General features: G+C 39.2%; 1 protein-coding gene across 2 annotated transcripts in view; it reads left to right on the top strand.

Moving 5' to 3' along the window:
- Positions 1-23,394, top strand: part of si:dkey-237i9.1 (SEC14-like protein 1) — a 43,574-nt gene extending 20,180 nt beyond the window's left edge. The window contains exons 1-15 of one of the 2 annotated variants that reach the window (XM_041785010.1): positions 5-145; positions 6,971-7,120; positions 7,234-7,365; positions 11,983-12,111; positions 12,564-12,837; positions 12,925-13,034; positions 13,316-13,505; positions 14,412-14,500; positions 14,779-14,849; positions 15,424-15,595; positions 16,331-16,465; positions 16,581-16,715; positions 17,220-17,471; positions 17,774-17,952; positions 21,691-23,394. In XM_041785010.1, coding sequence (XP_041640944.1) covers positions 110-145; positions 6,971-7,120; positions 7,234-7,365; positions 11,983-12,111; positions 12,564-12,837; positions 12,925-13,034; positions 13,316-13,505; positions 14,412-14,500; positions 14,779-14,849; positions 15,424-15,595; positions 16,331-16,465; positions 16,581-16,715; positions 17,220-17,471; positions 17,774-17,952; positions 21,691-21,796 — 2,160 coding nt within the window. In that variant the 5' untranslated portion in view covers positions 5-109 and the 3' untranslated portion in view covers positions 21,797-23,394. Of the gene's footprint in view, positions 1-4; positions 146-6,970; positions 7,121-7,233; positions 7,366-11,982; positions 12,112-12,563; positions 12,838-12,924; positions 13,035-13,315; positions 13,506-14,411; positions 14,501-14,778; positions 14,850-15,423; positions 15,596-16,330; positions 16,466-16,580; positions 16,716-17,219; positions 17,472-17,773; positions 17,953-21,690 lie in introns of those variants that run through there. The other variant, XM_041785009.1, reaches the window with a different exon arrangement.
- The last annotated feature ends 1,767 nt before the right edge of the window (positions 23,395-25,161 follow it).

Genomic DNA, 25,161 nt, shown 5'->3' with positions numbered 1-25,161 from the left:
TTAGTTTTCTTGTTGTGTACTCTATAGCTGTTTTCACATACGCAAAAAAATTTCCAGATGGACTTCAGGTGGACTTCCCCTGGTATTTTCCTGGGTTGGTTGTTCATTTATGCACCTCACAGCTGGAGACTACTCCTGTCAGACGGTAGGTTCTGAGGAGGCAGCTCATTATGTAAAAAGAAGAAAACAGAAGTTTTGTGCTGTTGTGGATATTTATTTCTGCTCAGGTCTTCTCATGGAAGATGTTCTAGAGGGCTGGTTGGAAAAAGTCTGGTGTAAAAAATATCCAGCTGGTTGTGCAGCTCACCCAGAAAAATATGGAAAATTTTCACAAGTTTCTGCAATTTATGAATAGTGTTGAGTTTTAAACAGTTTTAAACTTTGTCCTGTGTTAGCTATCCTGACTGGTTTGATTGTTGAAACACCAACAAAGAGAATTACAGTACTTGAGCCAAAATTTAGAAAATGCAAAACTGTCCTATACTATCCTGTGGAAATAGATCTTTGAAATCTGATTAATTTAGTCATGAGCGTAATGTTAAAATCTATTTTAAATAGGAACAGTAGATGGATTGTTTATTTCAGCTGCAAAAAGCTAATAATTTAAACTTTTTTGCTCAGTGAGTTTGTTACTGGGGTGTGTCATGCTAATGTAATAAAGAGGATGGTAAAAAATCTGGGTTGTTATATGGGCCATTTATTTTTGCCTCACCCTCATTTGAATTTTTAGCTGAAAATATATCGATGGTCACCATGTACAGATATTAACAACCTTTACTTTTTAAACAAATATCTGCTGATAACAGTATCATGCCGATAATATTGCATATTACTAGTAAAAATAGGATAGCCATGGTAGATCCTGAGCATTTTCTGGTTTGGGTTGATTTAATAAAAAATGAATTGGAAATTACAGTAAGAACTTAACTTGCATTCCATACATTGTCTTTGCACTGTATTTTTGAACTTTTTAACCAATTATAGTAATATGCTTCAAAAGATAACATCACGGAAATTGTGTTGGATTCATATATTTAGAGTTCTTATTTTAGAGCAAAGGGAAACATTTAACTTAATTCAATCTTTTTTAGACTTATTTTCACATCATAGCTAGGGTCTTACAGTTTTTAGAGCTATGAGACATTTAAAAACATACTGCTAAATGGCACCAAAATGATTAACATACCAACATTGTTCTGGTGGACTGTTCCTTTGCGGAGTATTAATGGTTAATATGATATGTTAAGTTTTGTGGTTTGTATCTCCAAGTTTCCTCAAAATATTCTGCCAGATTAACGGCTGCATCTCAGAGTTTCTGACTTTGCATCTGGGGTTGTTTTGACATCATCTTTAAGCCATCCTAATCAAGGATGTAAATCTTAAGAATCTCCCCTAACCAAAATGTTCCCTGGCTGCAGGAGAAGCCAGTTGATAAAAATAGCAGAGGCCGAACTCTGGGCGGCTGCTGTCTCTATTACACAACGATTTTCATAATCTCCAGAGATGTTACAACAAGGAAGTTGGGAGTGTTGTTGCAGTTCAGAACACTTCCTGGGGGACTTGCAGGACATGATATTTCCTCTTTAACCATAGCAGGTTTACCCTCATCTCCCTGCCACAATTGACTTGAATTGCTTATGGCATGTACTAATAGAAGCACACCTAGAGGTGGCATGAGTTGTTTTTCTTTTTAAAAAAATCTTGCAGCTGTCTGGAAGCAAGAGAAGAAAGCTCTTCTCTCAGTTTTTGTTTTCAACATTTTTAGCTGGATTTCAATGACAGACATGTTCAAAGGTAACACCCGCACGCTGTCCAACTTGCAAAAAAGGATGTATTTATTTACGTTTCGGTAGTCCTGAAACGTTGTAAATAAATACATCTTTTTTTGCAAGTTGGACAGTGTGCGGGTGTTACCTTTGAATTGTTTGCTGGATACCCTGCCCTCTGACGCACCTGTCCTAAGAAATAGATGTGCGAAGTAATCTTTTGATAATGACAGACATGTGCCATCATGTCAGTTCATTCCTACTGTGCCCTGCTCAAGTTCCTAGGAAGGGCTGTAAACTGACGGAGAAATTGCATCAGAGCTGTTCCTGTGTTACCACAGCTTTGTTTCTTAGTGTGCAAGAAGTATGAATGCTGTGGTTCCATATTGCAATGCATTACTTCTCTAGTGCATGCCACATTGTCTCTCAGGCAACCTCAGTGTAGACGGACATAATGTTCCCTGTACAGAATACAAGCAAATTCTGTTTTTGTTTAACCCAAAACACAGTACGCACCGTTTGCTGCAAATGCCAGTTCAGTAACATGTATGCCTGTTTTTAATGTTAACATTATGTGTGGTGTTGCTTAACCAAGTGGATTTGCTGCTCTTCCTTGTTTGTTAGTCTCTCTACTAGCTGGGTTGTCTATCATACACCTAGAGAAGATGCTTTCAGTTTCTCAGAGCTGAAACTGATCAACAATGACAAACCTCAAAATCATTTTATGTCAGTAGTCATTGAATCCTTCCAGCTGTACTTGATGTGTGGGGTATCTGATTTTCTAATGGTTATGTTACAGGCACTGTAAATTAATGTACTCAATTTAAATAATGTGATTGTGGAAAACATCTGTCTCTTGGTTGGATTACTCATGTAAGTGTTTTTACTTAATGCTTTTTTTTTTCTTAAATGCCGTTAAGTTCAAGCAAGATAATGGGTGGGCTGCCTGCCAGAGCTCTTGTTTTCTTGCCCAGTAGTACAAGTAGTGTTGAAATGCTGTATTTATTCTGCCCTAGAACCTGCCTTACTAAGAACAATATGACTCCATGCCTTTGCTTTTTCCCACATTACTTGTTGTCTGAATGGAAAAAAACATTCTATGTATGCAGGAAGGAATTAAATAACCATGTATTGTTTTTTGTGTGTGTGTGCCCCTAGAGAGCACTTGCAGGCTCCAGCCAAATTCCAGGAGCCATTCCTTGAAGTTCAGTCAGTTGAAGTGTATCCTAACATATTCTGTCACCATGGAGACTGAAGGACAATGTTTTTTAGTCCTTCTGCTGTTTCAGCCAGTGCTGGAAAATTTGATAGGTTTTTATTGTTCTATTATTTACTGTTTCCGTGTGCTTTGCTTGGGCAAGGGACAAATGAATATTTACTGTGGTGGAGTTTGGTTACCTTGTCTTTCTGGGTTGATGAATCATCCAGGCCCGGTCTTTATCCCAGAGACTTAAAACAGGGATGGCTTTGATTTCAGATTAAATGAAAAAAGCATGCCACTTATTTTTGTAAAGCCAAAGATTTTATTTTCAGCACACATTTGACAGTTTTGGGCAACACCTAAACAATCATTTTTCCTGGAATTCAACAGATGTATCTTCAGGTTTTATTCTAGGTTCAAGCACAATTTCTTTTTGTTACAGAGTCGTAGTGACAAGATAAAGAAAAAGAAAAGCCTCAATGAAGCACTGTTAGCGTTACACACCGTCATGCTGTTTGTCAAGATTAAACTCTCGGTCAATATAGACTTAAGTAATTAGCTGGATAAATGCCAATGACCTTAATATTGACTGTGTTGTGCTTTTCTTTTGTATTCAGTGGTGCAGAGTGAGTCAGGCCTCTACACCTTCTTTTGACTCGTGACTGTAGAGTGATAAATAGAGCACCAAAGGAGGCAAACATAGACGAGATCCTGTTTGAAGTTAGTCGATCATCCTGGAGGAGTTGTAGTTTCTGCTGAGGTTTGTTGACTAATTCCCTAAATAAACTGGGTCAAGAATTTGACATGTTAACATTTTTTGTGTTGACCAAAGAGTCAAATGGCTGCAAAATGAATGTGAAACAAAACAAAGGCTTTTCATGACACCAGATTTTTAAACTTTAATTTGTCTTTTAAAATCTGTTGGTATTGATACCTGTTTCATTTTGTGACAAAAATAAAAGTCCTTTGTGCTAAATATTGGGTAATCTGTTGTTTTTGAATGACCAACTTTGGGGTAATTTGGTAACCAGAAGCAGATGGTGCATTGGGATTGCTATTCCTCAAAGTTTGATCATGTTAGTCTGTTAGATTAATGCTAACACAATATGGAAAATGCTTTTACAGGCTAATCCGGATAGTGCGTGGATAAATGATGAGTCTATAGTAATAAAAACTCAACACTGAGCACTATTAATTTAAGACAGGTCACAGTGGCAGTGAGTAAACAATGTGAAGTTGGTTTGCTTAATGTAGCTAACATGGGCAGGTTATTGTACTGTCTTGGGACCAAAATTTTGACATCCTGAACACTAGGTACCATTCTTATCCGAGAGGGATGCCAAGATCTTTATCTTTAAAATAACACTTCTCTGTCATTGTTAGCACCAAGTGTAATGCAGTGAGCAAGACGATCAAATAGGAATGAATAGATTTTACTAAATATTATGAAAAACAACATTGTAGCTAAGCAGTATGTCCCAAGCATGATCCTCCTGTTTCTAACTTTAAAGTAGTCAGGGTTATTTTAAGTGCACAGGGGCAGCAAGTTTTGTTTATTGTTGTGTGTAGCAGAAGAAGGCTCTGATAGAGTATTCAGTTTCATGTAGTGGATTTTTATTTTGCCACATAAACCTCATGTTTTTTTGCATATGTTGTCAGTGAGAAATGTTGATGTTTTGAGCAAATATGGTATTTGTGGTTGGTTATTTTTGTTGATGAACTGTTGTTTGTAATGGGGGAAACTGATGTTTACAGCCATTGCTATTTTGCTGACGGCAGTACAAAGCCTGCACCCAGTGTTCTAGATCATCAGGGCAGAAAAACAGAGCTCAGCATTCACTCAGGCAGTGGACAGTGGGCAGCTGAGTGGCCCTGGCAGTGGTATGCCAGGAGCTGCTGAACCATGCTCACTGCCTATTCATACAGAAACCAGCTCTGCTACTGATAAACACACAAACCTGGCAGAACCCGGGCTTATGCTTGTCTCTTTGTGTAAAGGAGTATGAGGACACTCCTCATTTTTGTTATATATTTTTTTGTATTAATATAATTTTAATATAAACATTGATAATGCTGCCAGTTTGAATTGTGCCCTGATCCCTTACACTGGCAGAACCCTCAAACATGTAGTCTTCTTCCACAGATCTGCCTGTAATCAAATTATCATCAGATATTTATCTCTTCCCAGTTTAAATTGTCTGGTTAATTGAAACTTGTTATAATTTCAAAGACTGTGTTTCATCACAGGGCTGTGGGACAGGCTGCTGCTTCATGGCTCTACTTGTTTTTCTCTTAGCTACAAACCAGATGTCCAATGACTCAAATTCATCCAATCAGATCATAAAACTTTGTCATCTTTTAACTTAAACTGGTAGAGCAATCAATATAGATATCACTAACCCCTCTTGGGGTTGTCTTATTGTCTAGAAGAATGCATAATACCCATCCCTTTAGTCCAGACTAGTCAAAAGGGTGAAATGTTACCATTTACATTTATATGTAAAATAGCAAGCCTTATGAGCAGCTGTAATACAGTTATCTGCAACTATCTGCAACTAACTGCAACTTTCCTCTGAGGTTTGTTGAACTTTGAACAATTTCTGTTCTCATGCTTTTCACAGTAGCTCAGAGACATATGGGCTGTCTTATGCTCCATAGAACACAGCTCCTTTATTAGCCAGGCTCAGCTGACGCTAACTCAGTTGACCCCCAAAAGTCTTGTGAGCAGCACTCGCTCTCCCAGTTGATCAAACACAGTCTGTCCATGCACTCATCTTCAGAGCACACTGTATGAAGACAGTCTGTGTCCTTGTTGACAAAGAGGCAGATTTGCAAAAAAAAGAAAGGATTGAACTGCAGCATTCTGCATGTGTAAAAAGTTTCTGTTGCCTTTCTTTAGATCAATCCTTGCCTCTGTTCCCTATTTATTCACTGTCATTCAGCAACCAAGTCATTCACTTCTGCATAGATGGATTTGTTTGTATTCACAGAACTCACAAGTTTGTAGAACCAGCTCAGATTTTGGGCACAGCTGTCATTTTATCCCATCAACAGGTATTTTACCGTTGACTTACCAGTCTGGTATCATGTTTAGACTTGCCAGGTTTATAAACATGCCATTCCCAACCTTGATAGGTGAATGCTTGCAACAAAGACAAGGAAGGAATGGGTGCTGCTGCATGTTGTGCTGGCCAGGCCCACTTATGTAACAACTGGCTGGCCTTTGCATAAGTGCTGAGCTAGTCAGTGTTTTGCGTACATGAAAACAGATAATTTGGAGATGCACTACCACCAGACATAATGGCTCTTACTATGTTTTGTGTCATTTTTAAATGAGTTATAAGGGCTGTTTGATTCAGGACAGATTTCTGCTGCTGTTCAGCTTGAATGAGGCATTTGAAGAGAGCAAAGCTGAAAGAGTTTTTTTGTTTAGTCTGCTTGTTTACAGCCTTCAGCATTTCTCTGCTCACTTATTAAGATTCTTCACTGCAGCTTGTTTCTTTCATTATTAAGACTTATTTCAGATTTTTTTTCTATCAAAGCTGGCATTGCAAGACTTCTGGATACTGTGGAAGCTTATGAAGAAGATAGCTTTAAGACACCACAATCATATTTTGTTCAAACATCTGCTTAGAATTTGGGTTTGCATTTACCAGCGTTTAAATCCTGTCAAGTAGTGTAATTTTCTGTCAACGAAAAGCACAACGTCTGCTTTGTAGGTTAAATATTGTGAGCAACTGGGATTTTCTTCAGAAGTAAAGATGGTTATTGGAATGTCTCTGCCCTTATTAAAATTCTGTTCGTCTGCACACCATGAGCATGACCTACCTGATAGAGATAATATCTCAATCACTCTTCTGAGCTTTGAAGCATCAATGCTCTGAATACATAATATTACACTGAGCTGTTAAATAATGTTTTTTCTCAAACATGATTCACTGGAATAAAACTGAAACATTCTTGAACCAACAATAATTTATGGCAATTTTCCCCCTTTTTTCAGGCCTATGAGCGTCGCTTCCCCACCTGTCACCTCATACCCATGTTTGTGGCGAGTGACGTGGTGAATGAGGAGAACAGTGAGGACGGTTGTACCCAAAAGATTGAACGTCGCTGTGCTCTGGACGTTGACGCCCCACGCCTGCTCAAAAGGGTACATTGCATAACAGTGTTTTTATTTTCAGTTCTATATACAGAAGTGTGCGAAGAGCAAGATGTAATTGTGGTTTCTTGTTACATGACTTGTTCTCTGTGTGTGGTTTGTAGATTGCTGGCGTAGACTATGTGTACTTCATCCAGAAAAACACACTGAACCGAAAGGAGAGGACTCTTCACATCGAGTCTCATAATGAGACCTTCTCCAATAGGGTTATCATCCATGAGACCTGCTGCTATTCGGTCAGTAACATACAAAACCACAGCGTTTCCTCTAGGTCTGTAAGCGTTGATGGCCTGATGTTGGGGGGCAGGGGGATGTTTTGGCTAAAGTTTTTTTTTTGTCTGACTTAAGGATGAGAAATTACAACCTACTGTAAGATTTTTCTTACTTTATTGTTGGAATTAGGTATGATTAGTGGAGACAATTAAGGTTGGGGTAAAATGATGATCCTTTTTGTGTGTGCACAGTGCACACCGAACGTCATGTCACCTCTGCATAAGTTGAGGCCCTAGTTGGGCACCTCAGTCAAAATGTTCAGATCTGCCCCTGCTCTAATGCCCTTGCTTGTTATATACTCTGATCAACAGGATAGTTGGTGCTGTTGTTGTGAGAAAAAGGATAACAAAAAGGATAGGCACCCAACCTTAACTCGGGTAAAATTCAAAAAAATATCAAGGATGTATAGCCAGCTTTCCTACACGAAGAAAAGCCCATTTAGACATGTTTATGTATCACAAATGTTCCAAAGCAATACCTTTAAAAGATGCCACAATATGGGAAAAGAAAAGGAAATGGCTGTAACTTCTTTCTGTAAGAGGCTCAGCTAAAATTCATATTTTTGCACTGCATCAGGCACAAAACAAACAAGTTATGTGTCAGTCAGTATGATAATAAAAGAAGCCTGCCCTCAGAACATGCAAGCTGAGCAAAGACTTTGTTCAGGAAAGCATAATGCTCATTCTGTTGAATCAAAACAAGTATATTAGGTACACACATTACAGAAGTTATTTGGAGTAGTGTGGTTGATTAGGTGGGCCACCACCTCAAATGAATGATGGGGGGAACATTGAAACGCTAAGCAGTTGAGTGCATGCTTTTGTCCAGAAGCAATTTATATTACTCATGTATATATTTGTAGTAAAGCCTACACAAACACATTTAATCACAGAGAACCACATGTTTATTCTAACAGACAAATGAGCAAACATGCTCACGTTCTGTAAAGCTGTTGTTCAAATGCTGAGGGGCAAGCTGCCACAAGCACACCCATGTTAGTGTTTGTGCCTCCTCTAATCTCCTCCCTGCGTCCCTGCAGAGAAAGCCATGTTTAGACTTTGTACAAAGCATGTAGCAGACTATTTCAGCCCATCTCTCTCAGTGAATTATTCAGCACCATCACGTTCTGGCTGATTGCTCAGATGTACTGATCTGAAACCAGCATGCCTTCGCCTCTCCTGCTTGCTCCACTTCTGTGTGCCGCATGCTTGACTCTGACTTCAGATCTGTGCATACATGAATGGATGTGCTCTGAGTTAATGAGGTCAAGCACATTGTGTTACCCCCCAACCAACTGGAGGACTAATTTTAGGTCCATGGCTGCATAGAGGTCCTTACTGCGTGGTGTAGCATACTGCGCTAACAAAGACTGGGATGAACAGCTCAATTAGATGGGACTAACGGACCAAACTAAAGCTGAAATATTTTGGTAGTCAAGTGAAATGAAGCTTTCAACTCAGTGCCATTGAACAACATTAAACTCTTGATGTATTGTCAGATTTAAAGGTACTGGAGCCTGAATAAAAGTTGATTTGAACTGCTTGTTTAAAATGTTATAAGGGATTTTGTGCCCAGTTAGACCTCAATTAGAAGTAACAGGTGTGCCAGTCTTTGCAACCTTTGTTATAGTTCATTATTGACAGAGTACAGAGCCTGACTGCAGAGAGTCAGTATCCATGTTCTGTCATCAAGTTACAGTACTAATTAACATTAAAGACAGCTGCCTCTGTTGTTTTCCTTTGTGAAAGTGAAAATGACAGTCAGTGCAGGCTTGTGCTGAAAAGCTGTTGCCAAATGTTTTGTATGCTGCTCTCTTTTGGAGTTTGGGAAATCTTAGTATTTTGTCAAAACAAAAACAGAACAATGTCAGATTGAAGAGACTTGCACACTGTATTCTCCACTATCATATAATTTAATGCTTCCAGTGTAGCCCAGCTGTTATGAAGAGACGGAGTACTGCAGCATAAATTTGCTGAGAGAGACAGAAAACACCTGAGCTCAGGAAGAAAGGAACAACATTTTTTGTAAGATCAGATAGACCTATATGGATCCCCAAAGGGTAGGTTCAGGTGTGCAGAAACACAAAGAAAAAAGATAAAAACAAAAGTAGAAGAGGAATGAAATGCAAATAAAAATAAGGATAGATTAAATAGGTAAGATTAAAAGATTACGGCAGTAAGCATTCTAGAAAATTTCTACTGAACTCTGATAATAGGTTTGGCTTATTTAGAGTTCGAGATAGAAACCCAGTTCCAAAAGGGTCTGCTTCCCCTTTTTTAAAACCCCAAACAAAAACAGGTTGAAAAAACCTTTGAGCCTATCAAGACTGCTGCAGAGTCCAGAGTCCTGTAATATGACGTTCCATCTTGACTTGAGTCATGCTATTTGGATTACATTACTGGTGCACAAACAAGTGTCTAATCAAGGATTTGATGAAATAAATTTCAGGCTAATAAGTAGATCTGCACAACAGCATACGAGCCAGATTAAACTGTAATACAGCACCTTCATCATCTATTGACTTGGAGAAAAACTCTGTCGACTCATCTGTTCCTGCTATTGCTACTGTTCCTGTGGGTCGGCCATCCTCCTCCACTCAAAGCAGCTATGGTAAAATCCCCCGAACTTTGCAGCTAGCTCAGTTTATTGAAAATAGTGGTGGGTGATAAACCAGTATAACCATCACTAGTATAATTTCTGCAACAGAATGGATTTTTTGCAACACCTTCATCATTTGATTAAATGCATGCGACATGCGTTGTGGCGCACACGTAAGACATAACCTATGCCACCATTAGTATTTCAGAGTGATATGTGACAGACGGCAGCTCAGACGGAGCCCTGTCATCAGCACGTTTCACTCTGATGCTAAAGAGCAAGCCAAATTTCACCCGTTTGTGTCAGTGTAATTTATGTGAAGCACAGCAGTGAATTAAATTAAATGTACTTTCCTCCAAGTTTTTTTTAAGATATATTTTTTGGTCCTTTTATGCCTTTATTTTAGAGACTAGGACAGTGGATAGAATCTGAAATAGGGACGAGAGAGTGGAGGAGAGGCATGTGGGAAAGGAGCCACAGGTTGGACATAAAGCCAGGCCATCTGCACCCCCCTCTCCAAGTTTGATGTTCGTAATAACAGTTAGTGGGCTTGCTTTGCTAAGCATATCTGTCAGCCTGTCTGGGGCTTTAATACAAGTTGTGATGTGCAACAAGAGGCTTGGGTCATCTGGAGTCCAGGACTGCAGTGATTCTTATTATTACTGCTTAAACAATTGTTTAAAAGTGTGTTTAAACAGGTCTCTCTCTTGTTTTCAAAGAGCAAAAGAAGACTCAAAGAAGCAGGCTGGGGTGTTAAAGTCAAAGAATCAGTATGAAGTCTGTAGTTTTCATTTTGTTTAAGTGCTTTAATGTTAATGAGAGTGAACACAGAGGCTTGTAAAAACTTTTTTCTGTTTCAAACATGAGTACAGTATACCATCATAGGCTTGTTTTAGGGGTAAAAGGGGGTTCTAACACCTGAATATGAATTTTAAATGCACTGTCCCTTTCAGTTTTGTAAAAACCATGGTATAATACTGTTAGTGTAAAGGGAAATAATACAGTGATTCATAATTCGGCCATATATCACAGCCCTTGTTGAAAATATGAATTTAGTGATGAAATCCGTGTTAAAAACAGCATGATAAAAGCGATGTAGCTCATTTAACGTGGCAAAATGAAATTACATTATGACTTCTTTAAGGTCGGGTGCGTAAAATGACTTTAAAGTCAGAAGTTAAGATGGGCAGAGGTTAAACAATCTGCAAAAAACACCATTTACAAAATGTAGAACAGTGTCAGAAAAATGTTCCTCAATGTAAAACTTAGAAGATGTTGAGTATCCCACCATCTACAGTACATAATATAATCAAAAGATTTAGAGAATATGGAGCAAAATACCCATGACAGATAGCCAAATTATTGTGTTCTGTCTTCTGTTGTTCAGAGCCATATACAGATATTATCATCTTAACAGTTCATGTACAGCAAATTAAGCAATTGGATTGGATTTTTAATGAGAGTTGATGAAGAAATTAATATCAACTAAGATTAACAGTCCGGCTCCTAGGCTCAGTATACCCTTAAAATGTATCAGGGAGGGATATGCAAAATACTGTTCTATTTAGGTGTGTCCCATTGTCTTAGTCACCACTGCCCAGTTGCAGAACTAGAATCTATTGAAAGATGGATGGAAAATAACTCCTTTCTGCCCTGATCTTTTTTTATATCACCTCCTATAACCTTCCACCACATACAACCAACATGTATTATTGTCAGTGTGCTGTCTTTTTTTAATCCAAACAGTTCATGTTTAAATAGCTGGCTTATTTTACATGGACAGACTGGCACACACACACACACACACACACACACAAACACCCACTCACAGTGCACAGTGTGAAAATTGCTTTCTGTGTGCGTCACCATCGAGTGATGCTGGGTGTGTAGTAACCATAGTAACCTGGTCATCTTGTTTTAGTGTGTGTATACTTTATAATGCACAGTATATGTGTGATTTTACTTTTCTTCTATTTCTACAGGTTCATCCTGAGAATGAGGATTGGACGTGTTTTGAGCAGACAGCCAGCCTGGACATCAAGTCTTTCTTCGGCTTTGAGAGCACTGTGGAAAAGATTGCCATGAAGCAGTATGCCAGCAGTATCAAAAAGGTGTGTGTGTGTGTGTGTTTTGGTACTCATAATGAAAAACATACACAGGTGTCCTTTGTATTTTAATGTTTGCACAGAAACACAAAGGAGGAATGGTTTCAACAGGTTTCTGAATCATGATTCAGTCAGTCTGTGTTTGCATAAATAAGCTTATATAATCTTTTTGAGTGGACAGGGGTCTTTTACTGTGGACTCGCTGAGTCACCAGCTGTTATTTCTGGTAAATGCTGGAAATGTTGACTGCAGTCCTTTCATTTTCCTCCTTTATTTTCAGTACTGAGCACCTCAGTTGGTAATATTAAGATCATCAGATGTGTAACCTCTCTGGCTATTAATGAAACAGGAAAGAACATGTGGATCATGTTGGTCTCTTTGCTTTGAATTTACTGTCTCTGATAATATTGTTTTATCCATATCTCTGACTCTCTGTACTTCACTGTTGTTTCTTGCAGGGAAAGGAGATCATAGAGTTCTACCTGAAGGAGTTAGAAGATGAAGGCATCACACATGTGCCACGCTGGACTCCTTCCTCCCTTCCTCTACCTCTCCCCAGACCAACCAGCCTCTCCACCAGCCCACCTATTCAACCCAAACTTGCAGTCACTCCATCTGTTTCTATCCCACTGCCAACCGATGCCAAGGACAGCACCTCTCCAGACACCAAGCAGGACTGCAGTGTTCTTCAGACTGACAACCTAACAGAGATCCTAGCTGGTACACCTGAAGGTTTGTAGAGCGAGTTTGTGGCTCGTTACAATGTGGATATCTTGAGTTGCTCATTTAAACATACTTTTCATATTTTTATGATTGCAGACAAGTTGGATGCAGACTATATCAAACGTTACCTAGGCGACCTGACCCCCTTGCAGGAAAGCTGTCTGATCAGACTTCGCAAATGGCTGCAGGAGACGCACAAGGGGAAGGTAAGGATCTGTTTTAGAGTATAGTCAAACAGAATACTTGTGGAATATGATGGGATAGAAAGTATTCTTTTTTTCCAATTTTACCTAAAAAAATCATCAAGGACATCTGTAGAGCTTTAGAATAAGTAAAAGATTAGAGTGATTGTCATGGTTTTAGGATGTGATACAGATGTTTTATTTAGACCACTAACTTACCAGTGATGGCCAGAGTGATGAAAATGTTCTTGAAAGATTTTTCTACACAAATCATGCAAAATAAACATTCTCCCTTCATTATCCAGATCCCTAAGGATGAACACATACTACGTTTCTTGCGTGCCAGAGACTTTAACATGGACAAAGCACGGGAGATCCTTTGCCAGTCACTGACCTGGAGGAAGCAGCATCAGGTGGACTACCTACTGGAGACCTGGACCTCACCACAGGTCCTGCAAGATTACTACACTGGGGGTTGGCACCACCATGACAGAGGTAGGCAAAGTGTGCAGTAGTTAGAAAAAAATAATATTATTATTTTTTTAACCTGGAGTCTATTTTCCCTTCTTGGTCATATGACAAATGATACACAGCACCTTGAAATTATTGTAGTAGATATGGAGCTACATCACCAGCCTGGAGGAACTGGTCTACTGTTGCCATGACCGGATAGTCGTTTTTTCATTGTTGGCTCTGGCTCAGCGTAATAAACAACAAACCCTGTCTTCTCTGCAGGAAAATGACAAACTGTTGGGTCCAAGCTTTGTAAAAAAAGAAACCTTTCTAATTAAGGGGGAAAAATACAAATGTTCATATACATCTGTTCTCTAGAAAAATTGAAGATTTACCATGCTACAAAATGTGCCATACATACGTACCGGAGCTGTCATCTGTGGTTTATGATGGCAGTTTTTCAGCTGGCTAAACTTACCCTGTCACTAGAGGAAGACTTCAGTTCTCCAGTTTCTACAGACTCAAGTTACACACAGACACACATTACGTGTGATTCTTAGCGACCCTGAGTGCTCAGCTCTGTTGGTAAATTAAATATGAGACAATTTGTCAAACACTACTCTGTTACCCAAATAGATTACACATGTGCTCAGTCAAAGTCTTTGTTGTGGTGCAAGCTGGTGATTCCCTGTTTAGAGCATAATGGCTGTTGACAAAATAGATCAAATTTAAATGTTTTTTTGTCACCACATTAGTGAACTTTGTCATCATATGAATTTTTCACACTAGTTCATAAGGGAAAAACATAACAGCACTCTCGTTCATAGTGTCTTATTGTTTTCACAGCAGAATAAAAGACAAACTATGCTAACTTTTGCATGTAACATGAAGCCCTATACACTGGAAACACAGCAATGAATTATGTAAATGTTTGTTCTTCTTGCCCAGATGGCCGTCCTTTGTACATCCTGAGGTTGGGCCAGATGGACACCAAAGGACTGGTCCGTGCGCTTGGAGAGGAGTCTCTTCTTAGACACGTATGTAACATGAGTTGATGCACACTTGAAGCCTGCGTGTTGAAAGGTTGATACGTTTACAGGTCAAGCGATTGGTTGGATTACAGTCTTGTGAATTTATTTACACTGGCATGTCCTGACAAGTGCATTAACACCAGGATGTATACAGCACAGTACATTTATAAATAGCCAGCTAGTTGGTAATGTTGCCCTAAAAAGAAAGCCTCTTTAGTGTGAGAGCCAAATGCTGGATATGCAAACTCACTTTAGACCAATGAATCCATACTTTGCCATTTTAGGTGCTGTCTATTAACGAGGAGGGTCTGAGGCGTTGTGAAGAGAACACCAAGGTGTTTGGTCGACCCATCAGGTAAGCCTTCAGAACAAGTCACTGGAGTGTGATTATGGCAAAAATCATACGATTATTTTGATTGATATCGAGAGCAGATTATGTAACACAGTTACACACTGGTTTTACAACATCTGCATCAGACATATTTAGCAAACTTAAATAACACAGTGACACTGATCAGCATGTGTGATTCCAAAGGGAAAGAATGTACAAGGCTCTGAGAACACTCATTCAGATGGTGATGGAGAGAGTGAGAAGGAGGGAACAGAGATGCTATCTGTCAGCTGTCAGCTCTCAAACTGGAGGAGGTGGTTGGGATAAGAACCACGCAAGAGGGCATGTGAACCATGAATGGCTGTAACGTCACATCCTTCAGTCAGAGCAGATAGAGGGAAAGGGGAGGATGTAGAAAGAGGCAGTGAGGGAGGAGGGAGGCTCCAGAATTAGCAAGCATTGCCTTCACCACTTAAGCCTCACTTCAAGATGACAGGTGCTAAGTGGTTGGAAAGAGGCCGTTGCGTAGTTGTGTGTGAGCGTGTGTTTGTGGCGTGCGTTGAGCAACTCGCTAATCCCCCCTCTGCCTCTTCTGTAGCTGTTGGACGTGCCTGGTGGATCTGGAGGGGCTGAACATGCGCCACCTGTGGCGACCTGGAGTCAAAGCGCTGCTGAGGATCATCGAGGTTGTGGAAGCCAACTACCCAGAGACTCTGGGGCGGCTTCTTATCCTGAGAGCTCCAAGAGTGTTTCCTGTCCTCTGGACACTGGTGAGAACTAGAAGCTCATGCAATCTGCAACAGTGCCTCCACAGTACCAGTGAATACAGTTTTGAAGCTGTTTTATGTCTTTGGTCCATTTTTTTTTCATACGAGACAAAAATCAGTGTCAGTCAGCTCAATAACAGTACCATAACCTTTTAAGTAGGGCCGATTCTGTCATCAGATTTTCTGTTTTACTTCTTACATTTTTCAAGGGAATCTGAGAATTTGGCCTGTGTGGCAGGTCTGAGAAGGATTCTGTCAGGAAAAAGGATTATTTCCACTGTGCTACTTTAACAGCACATTTGGCCTTTTTTATCTGAATTCCCTGCCAGAAGTACTTGGTTGAAATTGCTGTTGTTTATTCTGTTTCTGCAAATTTGGTTCTTCACATTATTGGATACCGCTGTTAACAGAGTGGTCTATTAGTAATTAAAGTCAGTAAAAGGTCTTGAGAAAGGTGCTTTAATAGTTGTACTTGGTACGGCACAATTACTAGACCTGTTTCACCACCTTTGTTTTACCTGGGGTTTTCTTGACAGATTCTGATGTCTGTCTACTTTTTTTACCTACTGTAAATGTCCCTGTTGGCTTTAAAAAACTTTGTACTCTGTGGAAAACCACACAAAATTCACACTTTCTATGCTTTGTTGATTTTTCTACATACATTTTTGCTGTGGTGTAGTCGTGATGCAGTGTACTTGTGTGACCATGACCCATATCCATGTCTGCCTCTTCCCTTAGGTGAGTCCGTTCATTGATGAAAACACCCGAAAGAAGTTCCTCATCTATGCGGGCAATGACTATCAGGGCCCTGGAGGGCTGGTGGACTACATAGATAAGGAGATCATCCCTGACTTCCTGGGAGGAGAGTGTATGGTGAGTGTCCAATTAAGACTTTAACTTCACTTCCACACAGAGTTATGGTATTGTCTTAATTCTATACATATGTACATGTTCATGAGTTTGTGCATGTGTGCTGTTCTCTCTGCAGTGTGAGGTACCAGAAGGTGGTCTGGTTCCAAAGTCGATGTACCGCACGGCAGAGGAGCTTGAGAATGAAGATGTTCGCCTGTGGACAGAGACAATCTATCAGAGTGCGAGCGTCTTCAAGGGAGCTCCACATGAGGTTAGACTTGATTTAGACCCTCAAAGTGAGAGGAAAAGCTGGAACGCCTGTGGTGATGTTTTAAATGAATATCTAGGGCAAAGCAGCAGAGAGCTTTGTGATCCCTTTGATGAAAGTTTTCTTGAAAGTTCTGCCATCTAGTGGTCACATATGGTAGATAATGTAGAACGTAATCTGTCTGCAATGACATGCAGTTAATCGGGTTGCATAATTTATACCAAAGGGAGATGCATCATCATGCATAATCAGCCCTCTGGAAAGGGTTTTGATTTCTCTTTAACAAGCTCATAAACCCTAAAACAGATGTGAACATGTTTCCTACTGGTTGTGTCCCTGAAACTGTCTTTATTCCACCACATTTAGTCATTGCTTGAATAAAAGTGTGTGAGTATAAAGGAAAGACTTGAAAATGGAAAAGAGCTGTCATCTCTGCCTCTTCTAATTTTTTTCAAAAGTTTTGTGTCAGGCCTCATGTCTTTCCTCCCTCCTTTCTTCCACAACCAGCTTCTGATTGAGATCATCGACGCCTCCTCAGTCATCACCTGGGACTTTGACATATGCAAAGGAGATGTAGTTTTCAACATCTACCACTCTAAGCGAGCTCCCCAGCTTCCGCGGAAAGACCCCCTGGGAGCCCATGGCATTACATCCCCTGGGGGAAACAACGTGCAGCTAATTGACAAATCCTGGACACTGGGGCAAGATTATAGCATGGTGGAGTCCCCGCTCACCTGTAAGGAGGGCGAGAGTGTACAGGTGAGGTTTAAGACCTTAATTATACAGATTTTGAGACAGGAGCTCTTCTGTTTTAACTATTTTTCAGAGCAGAACAAAATGAGTGCATGCATGTAGGGAAATTTACCTATGCATGTTTAGTGAAGTACAGGCCTTTCCATTGAGTAATCAGTCAGTGGAGAAAAAGTAGCCAGCAAGGGGTTCCAGGGATATAGACAAGACCCCTCATCCAAATCCTGATCAGTATGCAGTCTCGTTTTGTTAGCCTTTTTTTAAGCAATAGTATTTTTAAAAATACTTATATGAATCCTTCCTCTCCCAAGGGCTCACACATTACAAGGTGGCCAGGTTTCTACATCCTTCAATGGAAATTTCACAACATGCCAGCCTGCTCTGCCACCAACCTGCCCCGAGTGGATGACGTTCTGGCCACTCTGCAGGTCTCCTCGCACAAGTGTAAAGTCATGTACTACACTGAGGTGTTGGGCTCTGAGGACTTCAGGTTAGTAACTGAGTGTTCAAATTATAAACAAATCCATACATCACTTCCATTGTACATATGTGAAGTAGTTTATGTGTCCATATTTTGCTGTTGTGAAGTGTTTTCTCATATTGTTGGGATAGTTATAATTTTAAACATTACTCCTACATACTGCTCATTTTTCACTCCTGCTTTCTCTCAGTTTCCCCCCTCTACAGCCTACACCATAGCACCACGTATGACACTTGATATTAAGTCTGTGATGTTGCTTAATGATATAAGCCTTGAGTGCATCATGAGTTGTCCAGACCCAGAGTTATTGTTTTTAAGAATGCTTCCCTCCTTCAGAGACTCCTTTAATTCAGCCTTTTCTGTCCGATCTGCTCCTTTTCTATCGCTCACAATCCCCTCTATCTCCTCCTTGTGCTCTGTCTTCTTCCTGTGAAGAACGGCTTGCTATGATGTGCAGAGTTTGTAAGTGGCTCAGTTTTTGCCCCTTTTTGTTAGCACTAGCTCATTGTCATTTCTGCTTATTTGAACAGCCCCTTCCATGGCAGTCACGCTTCTAACACAGCGAAGAGATGCTTGTTTGCATCTGTTCTTGCTTATGGCTTTTGTTAGTTGGCTAACAGGAGGCAGAAGAATGAATTGTTGCACTGAGCCTGCTGTTTAACTCCCCACTTGCTGGCTTCAGTCACCCTGCTTGCATGATTAACTATATTAGAACTCCTAGAATGGGTTAACTTCAGTACATAAGCCCTCAGCTGTTAGTCAGAGTCCGACACACACAGCATAAGATACGTGCACTGAAATCCATACTTGTAGGTTTTTCTAGCATTTGCAAATGTTTTCCATCATCCATTTTACTACCAACTTAATGAATGTCATTTTGCTTAAAGTGCATATGCTGACTCATTTCAAATTAATGACGATCGTCACATAAAACTCATTCTAGTATTTACAATTAGGGATGCACAATATTGCAGTTTTGCTGGCATCTGATGTGGCGATACTCACAAAATAATTGCAGCTGATACGATATTGATATGATATCTAAATGTAGTTCAGACTTAAAACTTAAGTTCTTAAAACTCAAAATTTTAATTGTGAAGATGAACTAACAAATGTCATTTATTAAAACACACTTTGAAGTGTAAAGAATGATCATGAATAAAGACGGTGACTTCAGCTTATGTAGGTCTTAAAATTCCACCAACTTCTTTGATCATACAGCCAACATTACCAGCTGGTATAGGCAGATTTTTAAAGCCAAAATATTGGTTGTAAATAATACCAATAATTCACTTTATAAGCTATCTGCTGATATGATAATGTATAATATCGTGCATCCCTATTACAATCATTTTTGTAAATGTTTGACATATGTTTGAATTTGAAATTCTAATAATTTGAAACACTGAGATGAACTTCAGATATAGAATTGCCATACCAATAATGTATTCTGCATTATCATAATAGGAAAATAATTATAGCACTGCCTTTACAGTTTAAGTTGTTTTTTTGTTTGCTTCAATACATTTATAGACTAAACAATTGATTAGTCAACTATAATTGAAAATAATGGGAAGTTATTGGAGAATTAAAATGTTTTTTTCTGCAGCTCCATCTAAAATTTTACAGATTCACATTTAAAACCTGCCCATTTCTCTCCTCAAATGCCCCAAAATGGAAGAAGTTTCGATGCATGATAATCAATATCCACAGGGAGTCAAAATGGACCCAATAGTTCCTTGTGTATTGCACTCTTTTGCTGTATTAAGTTTTGTTTGTCAGGACATCTTTATCATTCCATTTTTTAACAGCTTTTATAAGCTTTTTCCAATTGCTCGATTTTAATAATAAACTTGTATAGAGTTTATTGTAGATAAGATGTCACACTTAATGTATTCAGGTAAGCTTAAAATTGTTTCAATAGAAACAACCATTGATTATGAACAAAAATGTCTCCATTATTCAGTCTATCTTTATTTGTAAAGTGCTATCAAGAGATGAAGGATTTAGGGAAATAATGTTACTGGGTATTTAAGACTCTACAAACTCTGGGTAACTGACTTCAACATTAAGTGCAATTAACCTAAGTCTTATCTTGCATAATCTTAAAGCTGAATTTGCCATTCAAAATGTTTCTGTCCTTTATCCTTTTCTGCTCGCTTGCTACCAACATTACTGTGGCGCCGCTTCCGGATCTAACAAACTACGGGATGGGTCGAGGATCATACAAAACATGTGTAGATTAATTGTGAGAAACAAAAAAACATTGTGGCTTCAAATTTATTTTAGTTAAGGCATTATTTATAACTTTGACAGCCCTACAAAATGTGTTAAATTGTAATTATGTTGACTTACTGTGGGAGTGACCATTTTTATATCATTCTCATTTTGATGAAAAAAACTAAAAGAAAATGAGGGAAGTAGAATTTTTTAAAACTATTTTTAAAAATAACAGTTGAGTGTTTACATAATGTGCAGAGCATAACATGATTAATTGCCCAACAATTAATTACCGCTTCAGTCATAACAAATGTTTCCTCGACACACTTGACAAAGACCAGGTCTAGACCGTACTGTTACATTAGTTTCTAAGGATGCTACAGTTGGTGATAAAATATTAAGCCCTTTGCTATGACATCCATGGTTCAATGCGCGTGTGGGGATTGTGTTTTTTCTTGTAACTGTTCCCTGAATTGGCTCTTTTTGGGCCTGCGAGTCTACACACTTGGAGAAAGAAACTGATCAACATAATCAACCACATATTTCAAAGTCTGAAACCAGCCTAGTGCCAAATGCAGGTTGATTCTCTATTTGGTTAGGTTACCTACCCCCCCCCCCCTTATAGCAGAGAGATATTTGTACAACAATAGCCATGTTTTAGAAAGAGTTTTAATTATTGGTGGAGATGCATGTTAACAGCAGTCTACCAAACTGTGTTGGGTGTAAATGGATAGAAAGAGAGTGATGGGATTAAATACACAGTAAAGGAAGCTTCAGTCATTACACTGATATTGTCGACCTTGAAAACTTAACTTAAAAAGGTTTTTAGAAAGTGGTATAAAAATATCTATGTATAACCAGCATCACAGCATACACTAAGATTAATTATTATTTAAAGCCCAAGTTGCCCACCCCTAAATTATTTACTAACTGTTAATTGATATTAAAACATCCAAATGATTCTGACACCAAGTAGCCTTAAAGCACTGATTAAAAAGTACATATAGAACCTCTTTAAATGATGTAAATCAGGTACTAAAAATAAAAAACTGCTTTATGCTTTGCCACAGGCAGCTAAGCCTTTAAACATGCAAGGAAGCTCTAACACCAAAGGCTCTTTTTGGTTTTGCATGTGTGACTGTCGACTAAGGATCTGCTCTGCCTTCAGCTAAACATCCTTGATGAGCAAGAACCCTTTTCCTGTTTAGTTATTTCGAAAATACTTGACTTTAACAAGCAAAGAATTCATAATGAACCATTTTCTACTTCAGACATGATTGGTTTTTGCAGCCTGTGGCAGGGTCGGAGTGTTGTGTGCCAGACAGAGTGAATTAACCTCCCTGCTGAAGGTTTGATCTGGCTGCATGGTTCTGCATCATGAGCACGCAGAATGCATTCAGAATGCAGTCTGCTAGTAAGTCACTGGCAGACTACGGTTGCTCTGGTGTGAGATGGTGCAAGCATTTGAAACTAACAGCTGACTTTCAAAGGAGTGCTTGCTCATGTTCTCTCGATCTCTTTCCTCAGGGGTTCTATGACCAGCCTGGAGTCGAGCCACAGTGGTTTCTCTCAACTCAGCGCTGCCACCACTTCCTCCAGCCAATCGCAGTCCAGCTCCATGATCTCCAGGTAGAAACAGGAAGCTGAGGACTTCAATCCCCGCAAGCCCCTCCCCACCCCGACAGCCCTGACCATCAACACTGAAACCAACTTTTCCTCCTTCCTCGTCATCATCTTTGGACTCTGTTCCTTTTGCACAGCCAGTCTTTAAGGAACTGAAGCATGCTTGCACAAACAGAAGACAAAGAATAAATCTAAGGCAAAAAACTGAGACTGTGTGTACAGTTTAAAGGGCTGAATTTTGCACAAAGGTCATATATATTTTTGTGCCTAGCATCTCTGTTGGGCAGCAATTTGAATTAGATCATTAGCAGAATGTTTGCTTGTCCTGTGCAGGGTGGAAAATTTAAAAGGTCAGATGAATTGTGGTGCTTCTGTGGCACTAGAAGCAGAAAGAAGCAATATTCTCACCCTGGGAGCCATAGGGCCGCATAGAGACACTGGAGGCGCTGTTACATATATGCATTAAACCTTCATCTATATTTACAGTACTGAGACGATGCATACCTCAGTCATGTGCGTTGAATGAAAACTGGATGTGCTATTACATACAAACACTGTTTGATGAAATGCAAAAAATTACAGTGTTTGCCATGATGCCAGGGGGATTTGACCACTCTGGTGAATTGTTTATAGGTCAAGCGTGTGTGGGAAGGGTAAGCTCTTAAGTAGACCTAGGTAGAATATCACCTGCATCTTATTTGTTCTTCAAACAGCATGAAGCTTTTAAACGGGTGGAGCTCACAAAATGGAGACAATGCAGATGGTGTAAAACCAACATTCAGCTGGTAAATCTTGCTAGTTTCACTTTGTCTTATTTGGAAAACCCCACCCGTATATCTCATGAGGGCTTTATCATATCATGGAATTTTGACTTGGGTCTGACTCTAAGCGAAGTAATCCGCTATAAGCAATAACATGAGTTTGACTTTTTACTGTGTGAAATATTTCTATTTATCATAGATATGTGTGGACGATCATGGGTGCTGATTGCAGATTAACTTTTGGTTATAACTTGTGCACAAACAGACAGAACTACAGGCAAACTGAGCCAGTAAACCGCTAAACTCTGTGGCATCAACTTTACCACTTTCTGTCTTGGTTTCTGTTCTGTCAGGAGAGAAACAAATATAACCCACCAGTTTCCTACTGGACATGTTAAGTTACTTTAGAATAACCAGTTAGCCAGCTTTCTGTCAATTGTCTGTACGATTATGGGAACTCAAGTCAAAATCAAATCGTAACAGACATGCCTTGTCACTGATTTGTGAATGTGCTACTGATTGGCTCATGCTCCCCAACCAGTGAAATGCCTAAATATGGAGTGTTGGGATCTAAATGAGCAGGACTGCCATCATTCTCTACTTATTTTCAGAGTGAAATACAATTGTGTGCATTAGAGGTGAATGTTACTTTGTGTTTATCATTTGACAGTGCATCAGTAGACGACTTATTGATACTGTACATGTATTAGTGTTGGCTGGAGTTTGTTACTGTTTTGTTGGAGGTGAGTACTTGACAGGGTGGAGCAGTGTGGTGTGTTACTGTATGCTCACATGGTGATTGGGTTTACAGATCTGTCATTTAAAGATTAAAATATAGCCATTTTAAGAGTCATGTGTCAATAAATACCATTTTAGCCTTTGTAAGCATCACTTAGACAAGTACCTGCTTTCTTCAGGGTCATCACTGTAACAGAAGAACAATTGTGAACCCAGTGAACATTTCTAAAAGCAACATTCATGCAAGAATTTTAAATCTGTTTATTCACTCGATAACTTGATCTGACTCTTGTAAAGGGCAGAAATCTGGCCGTTTCATGAGTTGATATGTGCGGTTACGATGGTTACAGAGTGAACGGACTGCGAAATAAATAAATGAATACGAGGATATGTTCAAAATCATGCTTGTCTTTGATACATGAACCTGCTTGTTTTTAAATATTATTAAAGGTCAAGGGTCCATTTGTGATAACTTGTGTCATGAACTGCAATAACATGAAATGCTTTACTGAGATAAAGGACCTCCACATATTGTGGGCTATAAGTGTGTATGTTGGTGTTAAGGAATGAATGTTAGAAACAATGGGATCAAAGATGAGCCTGTAAAATGTGTGTAAACACTCCTTCCGCTTCTCTCAGCAGGTCTCTGCTCTCTCTTCTCACTTTGTAAAGCATGTGTAGAGCCACAAGACTAACACTCCTTCCCCTGTGAAGTCCTTGCAGAACACTTTGTTTCCCTTTTTTTCATTTTCACTAATGTGGAACAAAAAGTTCACAACTGAACTACTCTTTTACTTTTGTTCATCTCTCTCATCTGCTCTTTGTCATTTGTACACTCCAGTTTTTCTTGTGTATAACATAGGAAGCAGAGTGGACCTTGATTGAAGCCATAGGAGAAAAGATGTGTATTCAGATCAGATTATATTATTTAATAGGCTTTCGTTAAGTGTTACCAACACCATAACACTCCCACATTCTGCTGTCTCCTGCCTCTCTCTGACTTTAGCTCTTACAGTTGTGTTCATGAAGATCTCATTGGCAAATGAGGGCTATAACTGTTTGTCTTGAGTGTTCATCACATTTGTCTTTCTCCTTTGCAGAAATCATTGCATATCTTATCTTTACCTTGATGTGAGGAATTGTGTAAAAATTACATGTTTGGATTAATAAGAATATGGCGCCTTTACATTTTTTGAAAACATTAAACTTGAATTATGAGAAAATAAAGACATGTCCCATTCATTTAAATGTGTCTAATGAGTAGTGGTTGATGTTCTCTGTATGTAAACTTGAGAACCTAGAAATTGGAATTTGTGTGTACCTCTCAGGTATGATCAGGTCTTTGTTGTTCATTTTTTAGGATATAGATCAAAGAATTGTGTCTTGGTTCTCAAACAGTGAGTGCCAGATTACTTTTAATCTGATTTAACTCTTAACAAAATCAGGTTAATGATCCAGCATCTTTAGAAGTAATTCATACAGTGCCTCTAAAAAGTTTCCTCCCCTTGGATGTTTTACCTTTTTTGATTTCATGAATTGATCACGGGCAATCTAAGTTGGCTTTTTTTGACCAAAATAACCCCAACTCCAATGTCAAAGTGAAAACAGCGTTCTACAAAGTAATGTAAATTAAATAAATGATTGTATAAACATTCACCCCCTTAAAAGTGACTGATCTTATTCAACAGAGGTCCAGCTAGTTGGTACTTGTAGTCTCACAATTAGGTAAATGGGAATCACCTGAGTGCAGTTAATGTGTCTCAAATGACTGCAGTATGGTCAGTCAAGTCACTGGTTAATTAGTATTCCTGGCTACCATTACACCATGAAGACAAAAGAACACTCCAAGCAACTCAGAGAAAAGGTTATCAAAAAG

This window comes from Cheilinus undulatus, linkage group 4, assembly GCF_018320785.1.
Source record: "Cheilinus undulatus linkage group 4, ASM1832078v1, whole genome shotgun sequence".
Classification (NCBI taxonomy): domain Eukaryota; kingdom Metazoa; phylum Chordata; class Actinopteri; order Labriformes; family Labridae; genus Cheilinus; species Cheilinus undulatus.
The sequence above is the reverse complement of the archived record's forward strand: the minus strand, read 5'-3'. Positions and strand labels throughout refer to the sequence as shown.